We start from the raw sequence: 17,258 nt of genomic DNA, 5'->3' as shown, positions 1-17,258 counted from the left end.
GCTGATAACTCGGGTGCCATATTAGTCCATAAAGAAAAGAATAAACAATCATGCCTTTACTTGCGATATAGAGAGGATCCATTTCATCTCCTGGATCCCGATATCCTGACATGATAACCTTGATCATCTACCTGCATGATACTTACTGTAAGGTGCCGAGGGCTAGACCAGAGCTTGGCTTCGGCGATCTGCAGGATCCCGTCAAGTGTATGACAGACTCACACCGCAAGTTACCTTAATAATACCTTAGCTACCAAGTAACGGAAGAATACCACTATATATCACTTTCCAATAATTCATGCCGCAAAAATATTCAGTTCGTGATTACAATACAATACTGCGGAGAAGCATGAACAGCTCCATCCGCCAATAAGATGGGACGATTTACGTGGAACAGTTCAAGCATGGCGTAATTAATACCAGCACTGTCACGGCATTTGAGGTTTCTTACAGGTCTGGTTCGGGGTTGAGCGCATCAAGTTCCCCTTCACTTTTGGCCCCTTCTGTCATGTTAGCACTAAAGCCGATTGCCCTCCCCTTGTTCTACTTGATCTTTTCCACCTCCTCCCACTTATTGGCTCTTCATTGATTCCAAATACCCGGAATGGCCTGAGTCCACAGTAATACCCCACCCATGGCCGAGTCCAAACCGTCTCCAGCCCCGCCTGGTGGCTCTGGTACAAATGAAGCTCAGCAAAAGCGGAAAAATGTCGGCACAGCGTGCTCGGCCTGCAAAACGCGCAAGCTCAAGGTGTGTTAAGTTGTCAGCTGCTCTGTGACTCGGGAAAGCGCTATCATTGACCCGGAGTTCAGTGCTCAGGAACCTCCCCATGCACCAACTGTATCAAGACCAACGTCGAATGTACCTTCGATGCCAGCGCCGATAAACGCCGCCGCGGCGCTCTAAAGCGCAAGGTCACCCAGCTCGAAGAGAAAGAGGATCTCCTGATCCAGCTCGTCAGCACCCTCCGCGAGAGCGGCACCCGGCGCACCATCCAGCTCCTCAACCTCATTCGCAGCAATGCCTCACTGGCCGAAATCCAGCTCTACATAGACACGCAGCTGAAGTCCGAGCTGGAACAGACTCCGGAGCTGATCGAAGTGTGCAATGAGATACAACGGTTCGAGCAGATGGGGTCGCGGTCGCGGCGTCGTATTCTCGACGCGCAGAGGGCTTCCGTGGAGCCCTTGTTTCGCGTGCCGGCGGCCCCGTGGACGACCGTCACCGAGGATGACGACCATGTATCGCATTTGATTTCGCTGTGGTTTACTTGGGTTCATCCGTTCTACAACTGGATCGATCGGGAGTTGTTTCTGCGGGACATGCAGTCGGGGTCATTGGACTCGAAATTTTGTTCGCCATTTTTGGTGAATGCCATCCTGGCCGATGCGTTTGTAGGTAGTCCCGGTTCGACATCGTTGGACTCGCTGGTGACTGGTGACAGGCATACGCGGATAGTTTGGAGTCAGATGCTTCTTCGAGAGACGCGGCCGCCCAGGGTGCCCGCTTCTACAGCGAGGCAAAACGATTGCTAGACAAGGAAGAAGGCAGGATCACCCTTGCGACTGCCCAAGGGCTGGGAGTTTTATGGATATGGTATGTTTTAGTCGCTTGCTAGAGCCGGCCTCTGCTGAAGCACCCCAGCGCTTCCATGACCAGGAAAGATCGACATGGCTGGATTCATCAGAGCCAACTTGCGTATGCCGTTCAGGAACTATTTCCGAGCATCACTGCTCCCAAGAATGCCGACGGTGAGGCTCTTGACCTGGCCCGAGCGGCCAATATAACAATTTGGGGTTTGTTCAACATCGCGATGTACGCAATGCCGTGTCTTTTACCAGTGCCGGACGGCTAGAACCAGGGACGACTGACCAGTCCCTGGATCCAGGACCCACGCTGTATCGAGTAAGAAGGCGCCTTTGATTAAACCGCCGCGAAAGCTATGCCTCCCGCCGATCACCCATGACCTGGACGCCGACCTGTGGGTACCATATCCAACCGAGTCCGAAAAATTGCAAGCGCATACCCTCTGTACGTTCCGAGCCCTCTGTAGTCTGAATGAAATCGCCTACGATATTACCTACCCCCATTTCCAAGGGGAAGTCAGCTCGTCAGAGAAGGAAAAGACGGACGAATTGCAACGACGACTGCGAGAGTGGCAAAGCGACCTACCGCCGTGCCTGAAGGAAAGGGACGCTATTGAGGTTCCGCACGTCTTATGTCTTCAGTAAGCTTCTCGTCCCCGACGCGTACCGCTCGAGAGGAGTGAATGCTGACTATTTGCAGCATGTACCAGCACACGCTCATTATAACCGTCTACGAACTCTTATGCAAGAGTGAGCGGAATGGTTACTCGGACCACCGACTTTTCCACATGATGCCAGAGACCCACCAGGAGGCCTGCCTGTCATCTGCAAGGAGCATCTCTCAGCTGATGCGCCTTCACCGCTCCGCGTGGGGTGTTGAACGCATGCCACAAGGCAGCAGCCAGCCGATCAACATGGCCTTGCTGGTCTTACTCGAACGCCTGGATGTGCCCGAAAATCGGGATGCCTTCATTAACCTGAGCATAGCCGCGAAAGCTGCGTCTCGGCGATGGAGCTCGAGCAAAGCTGCTCTAGATAGGATTCGCACGCGGGCTATTATCCATGGCCTTCATCTGCCGACCGAGACAGATTCGTTATTTGCTGACTTTGCAAAGCAACCCAAAAATGAGGCCTCAGACGAGTCTCCATTCACCATGGCCGAAACGATCGATACCTCGGACGGCGAGGGTTCTGACTTGTGATGTATATCGGCTTTGCACTAATCAAGTCAAAGTCTTGTGAAATAGATATAGACTGCGCTGGCGTCGAGTTAGATTGTGCAGTTGTTTTTTACATAGCCAGTGCTCCTTTTGTCGGATGAGCTCTCAGGTACCTGATTGCGGAAGCATGGCAGGCGCGGGCGATTGCGGTGCTCTCAGCAGGCGATCTTGACGATATGAGATCTCGAACACTTTTGATGCTCCCCGACGATGAGGCCGGTCCGCAAGCTACTGACCTACGCATGGCTCCTGCTATAGTGCTGTGCTACTCTGGCCGGCGGCCCAGGCTGAGCCTCAATATGTGAGTTTTAACACTGAGGGTGCGGTTACCAAGCTACGGACATTTGGCACCCGGGCTTCTGTACATTAGCTTTGTACATTAGCAAGCAGCAGATTTGTCCCGCCTCAGTCTTGAAGAGTTAAAATTACCCAAGTGAAATGGAGCCAGAACATTTCATCGGCTTTGTCATCGCGAATCCGCACCATGAGTCTATTAATCATAATGACTAATAATATTTGGCCATTCCGGCATACAAGCGTACGCCAACACGTTGATCGTTATCATCACTTCATCAGTCATAAAAGAAACCCATCAGGCAACCGAGCTCGCGTCCTTTAGCGGCCTGAGACTTATACGGGGGTAATAGTGTGGGAAATAATGCCACGAGGCCCAGACCAGCATCGTCGCCAACGTGAGCGGCAGCGTGATAACCCAGTACAGCCAGAAATTCCCGGACATGATCCACGACTGCGCCCCATCATTGCCCGACAGATTGAAGAAGTTCGTCCCGAACAGACCCTACATTCTCAGCCATTTTCACTCAATCAAATTCATAACCGGGGCTTGCGTTGCACATACCGATATAAACGTCCCCGGCAAGTACACCATACTCACAATCGCCACCGTCTTCATCATCGCACCATCCTTCTGCGAAACCAGATTAAATGCCAGATTGATCTCGTTGCGTAACCGCTCACTAAGCGATTTCGACCGCGTCAGGAGCGAATGCAGCTGTTTCGCGACGTAGTGCGCCCGCTGCGCGGTGTGGATCCAGCCGCCGCGGGGTTTGGTTATCAGGGCTGCATGCTCGGCGCGGAAGCGCGCCTGCTCGTCGATTAGAGACTGCAGGGTGTGGATGGCGACCTCGAGGGTCTCGTTCGCGTGGAAGATGTGGCGGGCGATGTCGTGGAGGTTGGGGAAGTTGAGGGGGGGCGGGCGTGGTTTGTTGCGGGCCTAGCCTTTTAGCTCTGGTCATTCTATTCGGAAATTACTTTTTGCTTGGGATGGGCGGGGTACCTTCTCGATAGGCCGGACCAGATCCCGCAGAGACCAGATCGACTTGTCGTATTCTTGAACTACGCCTTGCGCGAACAGCGTGTGCCAGATGTATGGGTTGCCCCGCTGGTTTGGGGCGGGTCGATGCGCGGCGAGATACTCTGCCACGATGGTCGGTAGGTTCAGGAAGAAGACGAGTTGGCGGTTTTCTTGCGGGTGCCATTGGACGAAGACGGCTGTCTGGATCCAGGCGTATTCGCCTGGTTTGATGACGTGTTTGATCTTGAAGCAGGTCCAGGATACTATACTAGATCAGTATAGGAAGTTTAGCATGAGGGATGGACGGACAATGCTTGGTGACTTGTTCTTTATCGTCAATGTCATAGTCGCAGAAGAATGACCCGTTCAGGTCTGCCTTGATAACAGGGAAGAAGTCGGGAGGAAAAAAGACCTCTGGATTTTCTTGCTTTAGAACGGGCGAGTGTTTGATGCTTTCCTCGGAGTAATTGGCGTATCTGTTCGTCCGGTGTGAGATTATGCTAGCCAGAGCCGGAGAAGACGTACAATAGAACTATTGAAGATGGTTGACGTTGGTAATTCTCTAACTCCAGCCATAGATTCGCCTGTCGCGAGGTCCAGGTGTTCTCATCTAACAACGCTAAGTATTGTAGACAATTAGATCCGGCGGTTAAAGAACGTACCACTTTCCTCAACAACAGTCACTATATCCACTTTCTCATCGACATAATCATCCATTGTTGAATCTTTCACATCATTAAATGAAAGACAGAAGAGAAGAAAGGAGAAAGATGGACACTTCATCTTATAACTGTATGTGGTGGCTGTGACAGGACTAAATCTGCAGCGATACGCTGGCGGCCGTTGACCAACTGCAGCTTCAGCCTTGTTTGCAATTCTAGCCTTGGCCTCAGCCTTGCGATATCTGGTAGCCTACTCACTGACTCTGTCATACTCATGTAGACCGTACTTCCATAATTTATAGGAAGAGGATAACCCGTCTTAGCCTCCCTACAGCTCCCCATACTCCAACGGTTCAGAAATCTCAACTGAGTTATTCGCAATCACATAAAGATGTCCTGAGAATGTTTCCCTGGGACTGCAACGAATTTTCCAGGAGAGGTATTGTCCGAGTTCCTGCCGATCGCAGTTGATTGCCAGCCATATGATTCCAACCGATCTACCCTGACACGCAGCGTTGAAGGAAATGGATATCTCTGGATTAGCTAGAAAATAACAATGCAGTGTTTGAATGTGCTTCGACATCGGCGAGGGAAGAGGCAACTGGGAAAATGTTGTACTTTCAAGATGTGGATGTGCGATTTGTTTTCGTCTTGTTCTGGCGACTGGCTTAGTTGATATCGACCATTGGATGGGAATGGCATAGACCAAAGTGAGGAAGGAATATGCAAGTGACGCGCCAGCCTTGCCCGACACCTATTCCATTATACCTCACCTGACTTAGTAGGTGCTCATATATAAAGTCATCATAGACTTGCTTCAATAGTTGGTTTCTACCTCTGTATCATCCACGTCTGTCTGTAACACGCACACATCAGTGTACTGTGCACATTTGTTTCTGATCATCTCAATACATACACTCTTCTACAGAACAAATGGTTCTCGAGCTTCTCATACCCTACAGAGTCACATACCTAGTCACTAGGAATATGTTGCAAGCCTGTTCGCCGCTTTATACAGATTGTTCCTGAGACACTCAACGAAGCCCTAACTGTGAGTGCGGCACTCCTCCTTTACTCACTGCACAACAGCTTCGAACAGACTGAGATCGAAGAGTTTCTGCAAGAGATCCTTGAGACAATATCTGCCACTGCTCCTGTTCAGCATTTGCATCTGAGAGATCTCTACGCAGCAGCGGATGCATGCCGAAAAATGACGCAGGGACCATTTGGGAGTAAGTGACTGCATTAAAGAATGACAGTAGTTGACAACTGCTAATAATATACCAGTGAACAAGTTCTGTATCTATTGCAAAGGATCTGACGAGTTCAATGCACATGACGAAATATTGTCGAATGATGAGATTAGAGAGATCTGGGGAGCATCAAACAACCAAGCACGGCCAGAATTCTCCAGGCATACAAGACATAGAAAGCATCAACAAGTGCTGTCCATGCTTGATTATCAAAAGACCATCGATATCCTTGATTTGGTAATGAAGCCTCTAACCGAGTTTGAGGAGGTCCACCCGATCAGCTTGGGTTTCTGTCAGGGTACTTCGTATCCTGGTGATTGTTCAGCCGGACCTTGCAAACTATTTGCCAGTTGCAGCAATAGCTGCATTGGACCAGCCACCGACTTTCCCACACCTTGCAACAACGATAACACAGGACAGGAGAATTTCTCATCAAATATAAAGATGCGGGGATTAATCTCGCAGCCAAAACAAGTGTTATGCTTATCAGAACTCATCCATTCCTTCCGCATAGACCTTCCAAATCGCGCATAGCGTCACTCCTCACGTTGTGAGATGGTCAGGTGGAGTACGTTGCATGGACCTGCCGATCTTCTGCATTGTTTTCCGCATCTTATCTGCAGGTATTCAAGGGGCAATTGGTGCTAATGCAGACGTGGAGTTGGCTGGGGCAGCTGCTGAGCTGAATCGTAGTCTCCAGTCGGAGCTCCAAGGCCAGACATAAAGGCCGCATGCGCCCGCATTTCAGCGCTGGCTTTTCCTCAAGCATTGCGCTCCATCTCCTTGCTTCAACTTTGTCCTAACAATGCATCTTCAACTGGGTTTGGCTGCCATCGTGGGCTGCGCAGTTCAACCTGTCGCAGCTTACGTAGCTCAGCAGCCACGATCTCAAGAGGGAAAATGCCAAAAAACTACGGTTGCAATCTTGTAAATGCATCTCTTAGCTTTTTCGTATATTATTATTTGCTAATTCTCGCAGAGGAGCCGGAATGGCAGGAATCAAGGCTGCTGTATGTTGAACATGTGCCGGGATGCATCAAATCTGACCGTAGCAGCAAACTTTGTCCAATGCATCGATCCATGACTTTGTCATTCTAGAATACCGTGACACGATTGGAGGCCGCGCTTGGCACACGAATTTTGGCAAGGACGAAAATGGAGATCCTTATGTCGTGGAGATGGGTGCCAACTGGGTAGGTAGTTCCTCGTTTATGTCGAACCACTCTGACATTGAACAGATCCAAGGCATTGGGACCGCGGATGGGCCACAGAACCCTATTTGGACACTCGCCAAAGAGTTCAACCTCAAGAATACATTTGCCAACTATGACAACGTCTCCACTTATAATGAGAACGGATATGCCGACTACTCGCATCTGTTTGATGAGTATGATGCTGCCGACGAGATTGCCAATGCCGCGGCTGGCACGATCTTACTGGAGAATCTCCTGGACCAGACAGCTCGGACAGGCCTCGCTTTGGCTGGCTGGAAGCCCAAAAACACCGACATGGAGGCGCAGGCTGTTGAATGGTGGAACTGGGGTAAGTCTGGCCTGTCTTCAATAGGAATGAAACTAACAGTCGTAGACTTCGAGGATGCTTATACGCCACTCGAGAGCTCTCTGGTATTTGGCTACGCTGGGAGCAACCTGACCTGGAATGGCTTTAGCGACGAGGACAACTTTGTATGGGATCAGCGCGGATACAACACCATCATCAAGGGCATGGCATCGAAATTCCTAAAGGCAAACGACACACGGCTCCGTCTGAACACGCAGGTCACCAACGTTACTTATTCCGACAAAGGAGTGACGGTGTACAACAGTGATGGCACTTGCGTTCAAGCCCAATATGCCCTATGCACATTTTCCTTGGGTGTGCTGCAAAATGACGCCGTCACGTTCACGCCCGAGCTGCCCTACTGGAAGCAGACGGCTATTGAAAAATTTACCATGGGCACCTACACCAAGATCTTCCTTCAATTCAACGAGACCTTCTGGCCCTCGAACACACAATATTTCTTGTACGCGGACCCTAAGCTTCGTGGCTGGTATCCCATCTGGCAATCACTCTCGACACCTGGTTTCCTGCCCGGATCCAACATCCTCTTCGTCACCGTGACCAACCAGTTCTCCTATCACGTCGAGAGCCAGTCAGACGAGGAGACCAAAGCAGAGGTAATGGCCGTTCTGCGCAAGATGTTCCCGGACAAGGACATTCCAGAGCCTACTGCATTCATGTATCCTCGCTGGAGTACTGAGCCCTGGTCATACGGAAGCTACTCGAACTGGCCCGCAAGCACCGGCCTGGAGGAGCACCAGAATCTGCGCGCCAACACTGGCAGACTGTGGTTTGCTGGAGAGCACACCTCACCAAGCTACTTTGGGTTCTTGCACGGAGCCTACTTTGAAGGTCTTGATGCCGGACGACAGATCGCGGCACTCTTGCAGGGTCGCTGCGTCTACTACAACTCGACGATGGAAAGGCTGTGCGGCCCTCGCACGCATTACGAGACGCTGCATGGAATTACTCCTCTGGCTGATTATAGTGCGGTCAATGGCTGGATTTCCAACAGTTTCTACGATTACAATGATGAATAGTCTCTGTAGCCCAAACTTGTCATGTTGATCTTTTCAAACAGGTTGGAGTTAGGAATGCTCTAGCAGTCCAAAGAATAGCCCACTAGCGAGCACAATGAGTCCTTATATACGTAGGTCAAATATCTCTTAGAATAAGAGTAGTCGAGGAATACAGGCTATATTACCGGGTAGCTGTCCGGACAGGAGGTGATTCCCCTCTCGCACCTCGTCATGCAGCAACACGCCATCGGTGCAGCTCGGTTGGATCAAAGCTGACGCTCTGTACGACGGGGATTCGAAAGACCTCCTCCTTCTCCACAAGACCGGTATCAATGTTTTTAGGGCCCTTCGCCCCGACGAACCAGTTGTACGACGCCGGTGAATCTCATCTCGCAGTGTGGTGTATTTCTCTCCCACCTCAATGCATCTTTCATGTGTGCTTGAAGCACGTCCGGCAGCAGGCTAGTTTTTAGTACAACATTTAGGTCGTCATTTTCCCAGTGCAGGGCTACTAGCGAAGTCGCTGAATTCTCAAACTCTACCTCGGAGTCATCGTCGTCTGCGGGATTCAACACCATGGTATGATCCTCAATGGGGCGGGTGAACTTCGCAAGGTCCGCGAGGACCACCTTCAAGTAATTGGTATCATCCCACCTCTTCCGGTCGACAGGCCAAAGCAACTCCTTCCCGTCGAATGCGTGGAGCGGACGTTTGGAGGGAGTGGAAGTATGGGGACTCGAGCGTCGTCGCTTGTGGTAGGACTGAGTAGAGCTCGGGGAAGCATTTCGAACCACCTCCTTACCCTTGCGGGAAGGCGTTGGGTTGGCTTTGGTCGAAGAGGACGGGTCGCTTTCATTGGAGTGAAGGACTTGTCGCTGGCAGCGGCGGCGGTGGAACGGGTGCGATGGCCTGGCCCTCCGGGATTCAGTGAGTACAGCACAAGCGTTTTGAGACCTCGCAGATGGCCCAGCCTCTTCAGCCATCTTGCGAAGACGCCGAGTTCGCAGGAAACACAAATACCGTTGGAGAAAAAAGGCTGAGTTAGTGCAAATAGTGTAGAGACTTCAGCCACAGCCTCACCCTCAGCCCCCTCTGCTGCTATAGGAGCTGAGGCCAGCTTCTTAGCCTTGGCTGAATGTGATTTGCGGTAATCCAGGGTGCCTTAAGCTCCCCAACGATGTTCAAGTCGTGGTTGTAGACTTTCAAGATCACGTCAGGCGTGCCGGGGTATGTAGAAGGTATACATTTGAAATCTGCAAAACGGAGATTGATGCGAGTGGTCCATTGCGACGCGAAAATAGTGTCAAGTACGTCTCCAAAAAAGTTTTAGAAACAGCCTTAGACACCGTGTTCATCACCAACCTCGACGTTTCCATGCGTATACAGATCCCGGGCTTGAAGCGTGTAACCCAGAATCTGTTGCTGCCAGGTATGGCTTTCGTGATAGGCCTGAACAGCGCTCAGGAAGCCTAGCCATGGCTGGAGATTACCGGCAAGGTAGATGCTGTGCAAAGCGCTCGAATGCGTATGGTACTGGGACGTATTCAGAGCTAGAGCAGCGGACTCGACAGCTCTCTTGGGGTTGATCTTTGTTGGCATTTTGCGAGATGCGGCCTTGTTGACGATGGAGAGCCTTGCATTGTTTTCTAATGATGTTCTTTTCTGAGTCGATGTAGTAGGCTTTGTCAAACGTGATCTAGATTCACTTCGTTGAACACTGGCGAGGTAGGAGGGGGATATTAGCGCTGTAATAGCTTCCAATAGTATGAATTACGGCTGTAGAGGTAGCCCTGGTGCCTCTCCAACCAGAGAATCCAATTTGTTTCTCCCTTAAGAGTGGGAACCGCTTTGTGGGGTTTGATGTCGATATCCATGTTCATTAGGATGCCCACTACCTGCGGATCTGGCATTTCCTCTTGTCTTTGTTTGGACGGGTCTTGAGCGAATTGATCGCTAGTCGGTCGAATGATGTGCCATAACGGAAACCATGTGGTTTGTAAGTTCCCAGGGAGAAACGGAGCGCCACTTGTCCTGCTTCCCGTAGCATCAAGAGTGCATTATGAGTTTCAAATAGATTATTGGGGCATTCAAAAGCCAGTTGACCATCTGCTTCATAAGCCATCCTTGGATACAGTCGTGTATTTCGGTGGGCATGACTCTCATTCGCAAGGTACGGCTCCTAGTGTTGTAGCTTTCTGGCAGGGTGAGTAAGACTGACTCTCAAGGAGATTAGAACAGATCGTCTGTGACTTACCGAGAGGAGACTTTCTCTTCAATAAGTGGAAACACGACCGCATTTCGGTCCAAACCTGGTTGCGGATGCCTGTGTCTACCCTGAAATCTGGATCTCTGGCGCCTAATAATGCCACATGGTAAAAGCCCTGACAGAGGGGTATTGTTCCACGGGTAACACTCCCTTGGTCATTGCGAAATTCACAGGAGAGTACTGGAGTACCTAGTGTCGACCAACATCCTCCTTGCGGAGAAAGATTGTGTCGTTGTAAGTTGTCAAGAAAGCATGCTTGAGGTTTCACCCAAGCATATCACTTGCAATTTAGCCTATGCGTGTCTGAATTAGTATGCATATCAATCTCATAAGTTAGGATCTAACCTAGTAAGTGTCGGATGGACTTTTCTTGCCCTTCTTCGAGGTGATCAAGTGCAGTGCTTAACAAAATGCCTTTGTACTCATGGAACCTTGGCTTCTCCTACAGCCTGTGCTATGCCAGATTGGCTCATAGTGCTCTCGATCACCTCCCAAGCCGTGCTGGCCTGCGCTTCTAGCACCTCTTTCTGGAGCATTACCTGCTCCCCTAACTCCCAGCATATTTCGTAGCGTTCCTTTGGGGTCTTGGCCAAGTCGATTCTCTCTTTGAATTCCTGCAATGCTTCGTCTGCCTGGGTAAACTGGGCTTTCACAAAGGCCTGACTCGATGTTCTAATGCTCCCAGTCGTKAGAAGTGCCCTGGCTTCATTATGACAAAATCAGGGACTTTGCGGTATCCGTCCTGTGGTAGCACAGCGCCTCTAAAGCCGCCAAACATGAGGTCATGTAGCTGAGCTTTGAATGCGGCGGCTCGACGGTCTGAAATTGGCCGTCTGGTTTGTGATTGGAACGCTCGCCAGGCCGCATGTAGGGCATTTGAGGATGCATGTGGATGAGAACTTGTGTCAACAGTTCCTGTATGACACAACGGCTAGGGCTTTATTCATAGAGCTTCCCCTGGCGTTTTGGCAATGAGGAATTGAGGAACATCTAAGATTGCTGCCAGTGGCCATTATTTAACGGTTTTCCGCTCGAATCCGCCACCTGTACCCATGGTGAAGTACCTGAAATTTGAGAAATGCGGTGGTATAGTTGAACTTGATCCAGTAGCCTCCGTCGTCCCAATCGTGTGGTCTGTCTTTGACAATTCCGGCTGGAATCATAGTCATGGTCATTGTCTTCTGTGGCCATTTGGGTATGGCAGGGGGAGGTTGGTGGAGTTTGCTAAGGTCCATTTGCACTTGCCATTCGTTTGGGAGGAAAAACCAAGGTGAATATTCTGTTCTGGCTGCCAAAGGCTCCTTCAGGGCGCGAATCGCTGCCTTCTGCGCTTTATCATCAGCTGTTGCTTTCGGGCGAGCCATGTCGTCGGGCTCGTCTGGCTGCAGCTATTCCGGCTGGAGGTAGTCAACATCAGCGTCCACTCACTAATTCTTTCAATCCACACTTACGAACTCTAACTTCGGGGGAAACTATTCCAGGCATCCCAGGGAACAGGAGACCGGCCATATGTTGTAGTTGTAAGTATCTGACTCCTTTTCTGAACTGAGGCTCTTGAAGGGGATTGTGGCACTTTATGTCGAGCTGCATCCCTTGATGCTCATTAAGATCGAGTCAACAGCCGCTAGTGGTGGCAGTACTGTGGTTGAAATAAAGTCCATTCTCACCGGGCAAGCCCGGCCAACTTTGCAGTTGGCACACGCCGGTTGTTGCATTAGACCAAAGTAACCATTTGAGTGCCTCTCCTCTGAAACATATGCACAGGTTCTGGCTAATCTTGGCGATTTGTCTTGATTGTTCCGCAACCCTCAGATCAACGACAGTAATTCGCCGTCATCTACTCGGAGTCGTCGAAGGCAGAACCGGGATTGACGTCCTCATCTCCAGAAATCACAATCTCCGAGTCGCCGTCGGCTCCATCGTCAGACGATTAGCGAAAGCTACTGAAGAACGGTAGAAAATTTTGTCATCTTTACCGATGACTTCTTCAGTTTCCCATGCAAAAGGCATGTCGCGGGACGCCTCCCGGGAAACCTAAAAGGGTAAGCAGCTCAAGTGGATACCCTCTTCTCCACAATACCTTAACGATTTCGGTTTCCCCAGAACGAGACATGACGGGAAGAAACGTCAACGTCAGATGGGCGCCTAGCCGCAGTCGATCCATCTTGTTGGAGTCTTGCGGTGTTACCACTGTTGTATGTGTCTGATGGGCGGTATGGCGGGCGATTAAAATCCTCATCAACCCCTAGCCACACCAGTCGACTGAGCGAAGCACAGTATGATGGTACTTCCACCTGCCAAAGAATAGCCCGAGCAGGCAGGGAGCACACCCGTTGCGCGGTATGCGGGCACTTAGAGACACCAGTAGCAAGGCACGAGGCTCACGACCACTGTTACCGTGGTCATCCGAGCCGTTGCCATCATTGCCATCACTGCCATCGTCCTGAGCGCCAGACCCACGACCCCTGCCACCAGGGCCGGGACTGTCTCCACCGTCGGACTGGCCATCAGACTCGCTCCCGCCGCCTTCCTCATCATCAATACCAGACCCAACCTCCAAGTCCAAGATCACATACTCAGCGGATTTGTACTACGCCACCTGTTAGCCACAAGCTCACAATCCCAGTCTTTTCAGCCAGAGCTAAAGCACTGGCCAATATCAGCTCCAGCCAAAAGCTGGAGGGGCAAGGTTAGGTGGGTGGTACTTTACCTTGCTAGCCGTAGCAGCCTTAGCATGCTTGCATCCCTTCCCAAACTTGATGAAGCCTGCCTCATCCTTAAGGCCTTGCGGCCCTTAGGTGTCATTCTCACTTTCATGCAATCAAGATCTTGCTGTGGCAGGCTGAGGTCATCCAGGGCCTGCACCCCTAGCTGACTAGCTGGCTGGCTAAGCATGCAGTGGAGACAATCCTCTGCAGCTTGCTGGATGACCTCGGCCTCTGCCAGGTCAGCCGCATCCTCATCAGCCCCATCATCGAGACATGTGGAACGTGCTGCCGTCGCCATGGGCCAAAGGAGATCACATAACTATGCTGCCAATTCAGGGAGTGCCTTCAACATGTTATTGCACTCCACCCAACGAGAGATGGTGTGCTCCTGAAAGATCAACCACACCTTCTGCCGGCTCCGCTGCCCCAGCCGGTGGACGCGGCCAACTGCCTGAAAGAGGTACATCCTATAGAGAGGGATTCCGTCAGAAAGTGGGAAGCTTGATGGCCAGTCTAAATGGTACACACCGTCGCCTTGAAAGCCATTAGGAACTTTCCAAATTGGGCAACCTGGACGAACGTCCACGCCGCACACTTCAGTTGCTGTATAGTGCTGCCCTGCCCATCCTTCCATGTCTTCCTCGCTGCCGTCCCCCCCTTCACCCCGAAGTGCAGGAGGACGACCCCCGCGTGGCCGCATGAAGCTCTGAAGTATCCGGTGCTAAGGACACGAATAAATGGAGGCACCGATATAATGGCAAATTTATCATCGTGGTTACTGGTAATGCCGGCAATTTGCAGGGTCTCAAGCACTTGAGACTTCTTCTGGATAGAGTTGGCCGTGCTGGCAGCTGTGAGAGATTGACTTGTAGCCATCGTTGCCATGAGCCGGCCTTTCCCCATTCGCCTGGCTTCGAGAATTCGACCCTGGAATAAGGCGTCATGGATAAGATGTCATCGGCGGTGGTCTCAGCAGCAAACACAAAAGTGTAGATAATATAATGCACTAGATATCGTACGATGACGGGAAGGAGAGGCACGAGGATAAAGTGTACATTAATGTGGATGGCGGACAGCACAGCGACAGCCACCATAGTGACTGCAGCAGGAGCCGGCTGTGGTAACATGTTAGCTTTCATTCAGAGGCAAACCGCCTGAAGGTATACTCACCAGACGATGGTGATTATTATGGTGGTGATGGAAGACCACTGAATCAATGCAGGCTTTCATGAGCGACAGAGTCCAACCGGCTCGGCACAGTAATGGCATTTTGTCCACTCGGAAACGAATCTTCCCAGGGTTTGCCTGGAGCAGTCTGGCTTGGAGGCGACTGCTGCGCCTCTAGAAGGTACTTTCTGAGTCAGGTCTTCGATGTCTTAAAGTAGTACCGCAAGTATCCCAGAAACGAAATACCAGAACGCCCCTTGACTAGTTAGGAACTAGTTGGGTAACACGTTTGATATCTCCCTGGTAAATAAGGACCTTGAGAAACACCAGCCTGGTCACGTCGCCGTATTCCCTTTCGTTCTGTTCTGAATCGCGTTTCTGACTTTTTCAAACTTTGTTGTATATTCCAGAACAAGGTTCTTCTCGGTATCGTCAAGCACTCAAGCTCAAAAATGGCATCCTTTAGCTGTATACCGGGCAGTGTATATTTGCCAGACCCACCCCCATTATGTCCCATTTGTTGCAGTAATATCTGCTCCTTTTGATATGAAGTCGCAGGAACGGGTCCGTGTATGTAGCTCTAGCCGGAATGTGGATTGTCAGATCGTCGAGATTCTCCACATCATCTAGGACACAGCCTATCTTTTCCTCGACCATGACGAAATTCCGACAAATGTTGCGTGGTGGTTTGCCGGGACAAAGGGGTCTCGCAGCTCACGCCCCTTTTCGACAGGAGTAACCAGGCGAAATGCTTGTTTGGCCAGGTAGCTCGGCTATAGAACTGCTGCATGAATTGGACAATGCGCTTTGGCTTGGGTTTTAAGCAAAGCTTTCTGGGACTTCCAAAGCCGATAATGGTTTTGGAAGAGACAGAAACTTGGTGTGTAATCTGGACACAGGTAGCGTCAGCCTTTGAGCAAAACTAATAAAGATCTGGAGAATGTGATGCTTACTGATTTTCTCAGCATAGCGTCCACCATAAAGAATCCGTGGTGAGTGGTGATGTTTCCCTGGTTAATGACCTTTTGATTTTCTCTTGATTCATCGTCCATGAAATCTCTCTGGAATGTAGAGAGAAACCTGCTCCTGATATAGTCTATTATCTCCTTGAGCTTGTTATCTGACTTGTTGATCTGTCTCTCTAACCCTTTGAGCTTGGTCTCTAGTGCAGGTATTCTTATGTGTTCCCTGACTATTCCAAGACCTTCGTCGTTGCCGGTATACACGTTATCGTACAGGACTTCCGAATGGAGTTTGTTGGTATCAAGGCATTCAGCCAGTGACCTTTTCGCACCGGCAATCATGTCAGACTCTGAGGCTATGTCAGTCTCAGTTGCGAGCACAGCGAGTCTCTGGCAGATGCGGAGAGGGAAGTGGCAATTCATCATTGCAGCAAGATACCAATCCTGTCACCCGTTCTCCTGCAGCCTTTATAAACGCGGCGGGCCATTAAGTCCATCCTTGTTTTGTATACCGGACCAAGTGTGGCATTTGGACGAGGACGCTTTGGGATGCTTAGCGGAAGTGTCGAGATCCGTGTTGGAATCCCGAATTTATTCCACACAAGAACTGAATCATTAGAATCTGTCGAGTCTGGGGTATGATCTGCTGTCTCATACCCAAAATCAGTAGATCTCAGGGAGAGGATAAACTGAAATATCTGCATACATGAGCGAAATAGAACTCTTAGCCTTCTGGCTATTACATCCTGTCCAGGAAGCGCTTCGTTTACTGCAAGATAGAGTGTCCTTCTAAAACCCTCTTCATTGATCAGAACCTTTTCGACATCTCGATGATTAGTCCTCCGAACATATTGTTTATCCTCTCCAACGAGGACATTATAGTTCCATGGCACAGCATATTCCCGAGCCTGTAGGATGTAATGGATGCCAATATGCATATTTAGTCGCGAGAGACTTTCAAAGAGAAAGGTGTATAATATTTCCCAAGCCGAACAATATAGTATGACGGCGATGAAAGAGTGACAGTGTAAGAGAAAGATCATTTAGTGGAGAGAAGTTGAAGTTGTATAATCGAGCTGTTGACATATAATGGACAGGAAGAATCACAGTGAATAGCTTACGCTATTACTTGAAATAAGTGAATGCAGCAGCGTTTCGATAAGTATATTACTGAGATTCACATGCAGCAAGCAGACAGAGTGAATACTATAGACCAGAGCAGTGGGCAGGCATGCGGGTAGTATAATTGAAGTGATATATAGTCTATAGCATTAGGAAGACGGAAGAGTCTGCAGGGGAAAGCCTCCTTAAATAAGATTAGAGAACAAAGGGCCTAACCAGAGGGCCCAGCTATGTTTCTCTATGCCATTTGTTTGCTATTGACTTCCATTATAGACATGTTTGCCACTACATAAGGAATATAAGACAGTGCATTGTACAGGACGATGGTAAGGCTGCTCTATCAGACAGGTCAGAACTTGACCCTCAAACTAAGACAGGCAAAGATACATACCTTGATCATTCCTCATCTTTCACAAC

The 17,258-nt window shown here is 50.1% G+C and overlaps 10 protein-coding genes across 10 annotated transcripts; 2 read left to right on the top strand and 8 right to left on the bottom strand.

Moving 5' to 3' along the window:
• Window positions 1-634: 634 nt before the first annotated feature.
• On the top strand, window positions 635-2,789 carry Aspvir_004145 (putative C6 transcription factor; the record flags this gene model as incomplete). Its single annotated transcript, XM_043267378.1, has 6 exons — window positions 635-751; window positions 814-1,395; window positions 1,446-1,597; window positions 1,622-1,816; window positions 1,890-2,228; window positions 2,288-2,789. 6 exons carry the CDS (start codon window positions 635-637, stop codon window positions 2,787-2,789), a joined length of 1,887 nt encoding a protein of 628 aa, XP_043123313.1.
• Window positions 2,790-3,399: 610 nt separating this feature from the next.
• Aspvir_004144 (uncharacterized protein) lies at window positions 3,400-4,839 on the bottom strand (the record flags this gene model as incomplete). Its single annotated transcript, XM_043267377.1, has 6 exons — window positions 3,400-3,606; window positions 3,667-4,041; window positions 4,105-4,385; window positions 4,432-4,598; window positions 4,648-4,732; window positions 4,785-4,839. 6 exons carry the CDS (start codon window positions 4,837-4,839, stop codon window positions 3,400-3,402), a joined length of 1,170 nt encoding a protein of 389 aa, XP_043123312.1.
• A 2,003-nt stretch (window positions 4,840-6,842) lies between these two features.
• On the top strand, window positions 6,843-8,637 carry Aspvir_004143 (putative flavin containing polyamine oxidase; the record flags this gene model as incomplete). The annotated part of the gene is made up of 5 exons (XM_043267376.1): window positions 6,843-6,964; window positions 7,017-7,047; window positions 7,093-7,230; window positions 7,276-7,579; window positions 7,625-8,637. 5 exons carry the CDS (start codon window positions 6,843-6,845, stop codon window positions 8,635-8,637), a joined length of 1,608 nt encoding a protein of 535 aa, XP_043123311.1.
• Window positions 8,638-8,954: 317 nt separating this feature from the next.
• Aspvir_004142 (uncharacterized protein) lies at window positions 8,955-9,599 on the bottom strand (the record flags this gene model as incomplete). Its single annotated transcript, XM_043267375.1, has 1 exon — window positions 8,955-9,599. One exon carries the CDS (start codon window positions 9,597-9,599, stop codon window positions 8,955-8,957), a length of 645 nt encoding a protein of 214 aa, XP_043123310.1.
• A 355-nt stretch (window positions 9,600-9,954) lies between these two features.
• Aspvir_004141 (uncharacterized protein) lies at window positions 9,955-10,526 on the bottom strand (the record flags this gene model as incomplete). The annotated part of the gene is made up of 2 exons (XM_043267374.1): window positions 9,955-10,262; window positions 10,391-10,526. The coding sequence occupies 2 exons, from the start codon at window positions 10,524-10,526 to the stop codon at window positions 9,955-9,957; spliced, it is 444 nt and encodes a 147-aa protein (XP_043123309.1).
• A 778-nt stretch (window positions 10,527-11,304) lies between these two features.
• Aspvir_004140 (uncharacterized protein) lies at window positions 11,305-11,758 on the bottom strand (the record flags this gene model as incomplete). Its single annotated transcript, XM_043267373.1, has 2 exons — window positions 11,305-11,554; window positions 11,610-11,758. The coding sequence occupies 2 exons, from the start codon at window positions 11,756-11,758 to the stop codon at window positions 11,305-11,307; spliced, it is 399 nt and encodes a 132-aa protein (XP_043123308.1).
• Window positions 11,759-11,898: 140 nt separating this feature from the next.
• On the bottom strand, window positions 11,899-12,246 carry Aspvir_004139 (uncharacterized protein; the record flags this gene model as incomplete). The annotated part of the gene is made up of 1 exon (XM_043267372.1): window positions 11,899-12,246. One exon carries the CDS (start codon window positions 12,244-12,246, stop codon window positions 11,899-11,901), a length of 348 nt encoding a protein of 115 aa, XP_043123307.1.
• A 473-nt stretch (window positions 12,247-12,719) lies between these two features.
• On the bottom strand, window positions 12,720-13,046 carry Aspvir_004138 (uncharacterized protein; the record flags this gene model as incomplete). Its single annotated transcript, XM_043267371.1, has 3 exons — window positions 12,720-12,796; window positions 12,859-12,916; window positions 12,963-13,046. The coding sequence occupies 3 exons, from the start codon at window positions 13,044-13,046 to the stop codon at window positions 12,720-12,722; spliced, it is 219 nt and encodes a 72-aa protein (XP_043123306.1).
• Window positions 13,047-13,127: 81 nt separating this feature from the next.
• On the bottom strand, window positions 13,128-13,888 carry Aspvir_004137 (uncharacterized protein; the record flags this gene model as incomplete). Its single annotated transcript, XM_043267370.1, has 2 exons — window positions 13,128-13,472; window positions 13,694-13,888. 2 exons carry the CDS (start codon window positions 13,886-13,888, stop codon window positions 13,128-13,130), a joined length of 540 nt encoding a protein of 179 aa, XP_043123305.1.
• Window positions 13,889-13,909: 21 nt separating this feature from the next.
• Aspvir_004136 (uncharacterized protein) lies at window positions 13,910-14,466 on the bottom strand (the record flags this gene model as incomplete). Its single annotated transcript, XM_043267369.1, has 2 exons — window positions 13,910-14,041; window positions 14,119-14,466. 2 exons carry the CDS (start codon window positions 14,464-14,466, stop codon window positions 13,910-13,912), a joined length of 480 nt encoding a protein of 159 aa, XP_043123304.1.
• Window positions 14,467-17,258: the final 2,792 nt, after the last annotated feature.

Source organism: Aspergillus viridinutans (assembly GCF_018404265.1).
Source record: "Aspergillus viridinutans IFM 47045 DNA, scaffold_2, whole genome shotgun sequence".
NCBI classification, from domain to species: domain Eukaryota; kingdom Fungi; phylum Ascomycota; class Eurotiomycetes; order Eurotiales; family Aspergillaceae; genus Aspergillus; species Aspergillus viridinutans.
The sequence above is the reverse complement of the archived record's forward strand: the minus strand, read 5'-3'. Positions and strand labels throughout refer to the sequence as shown.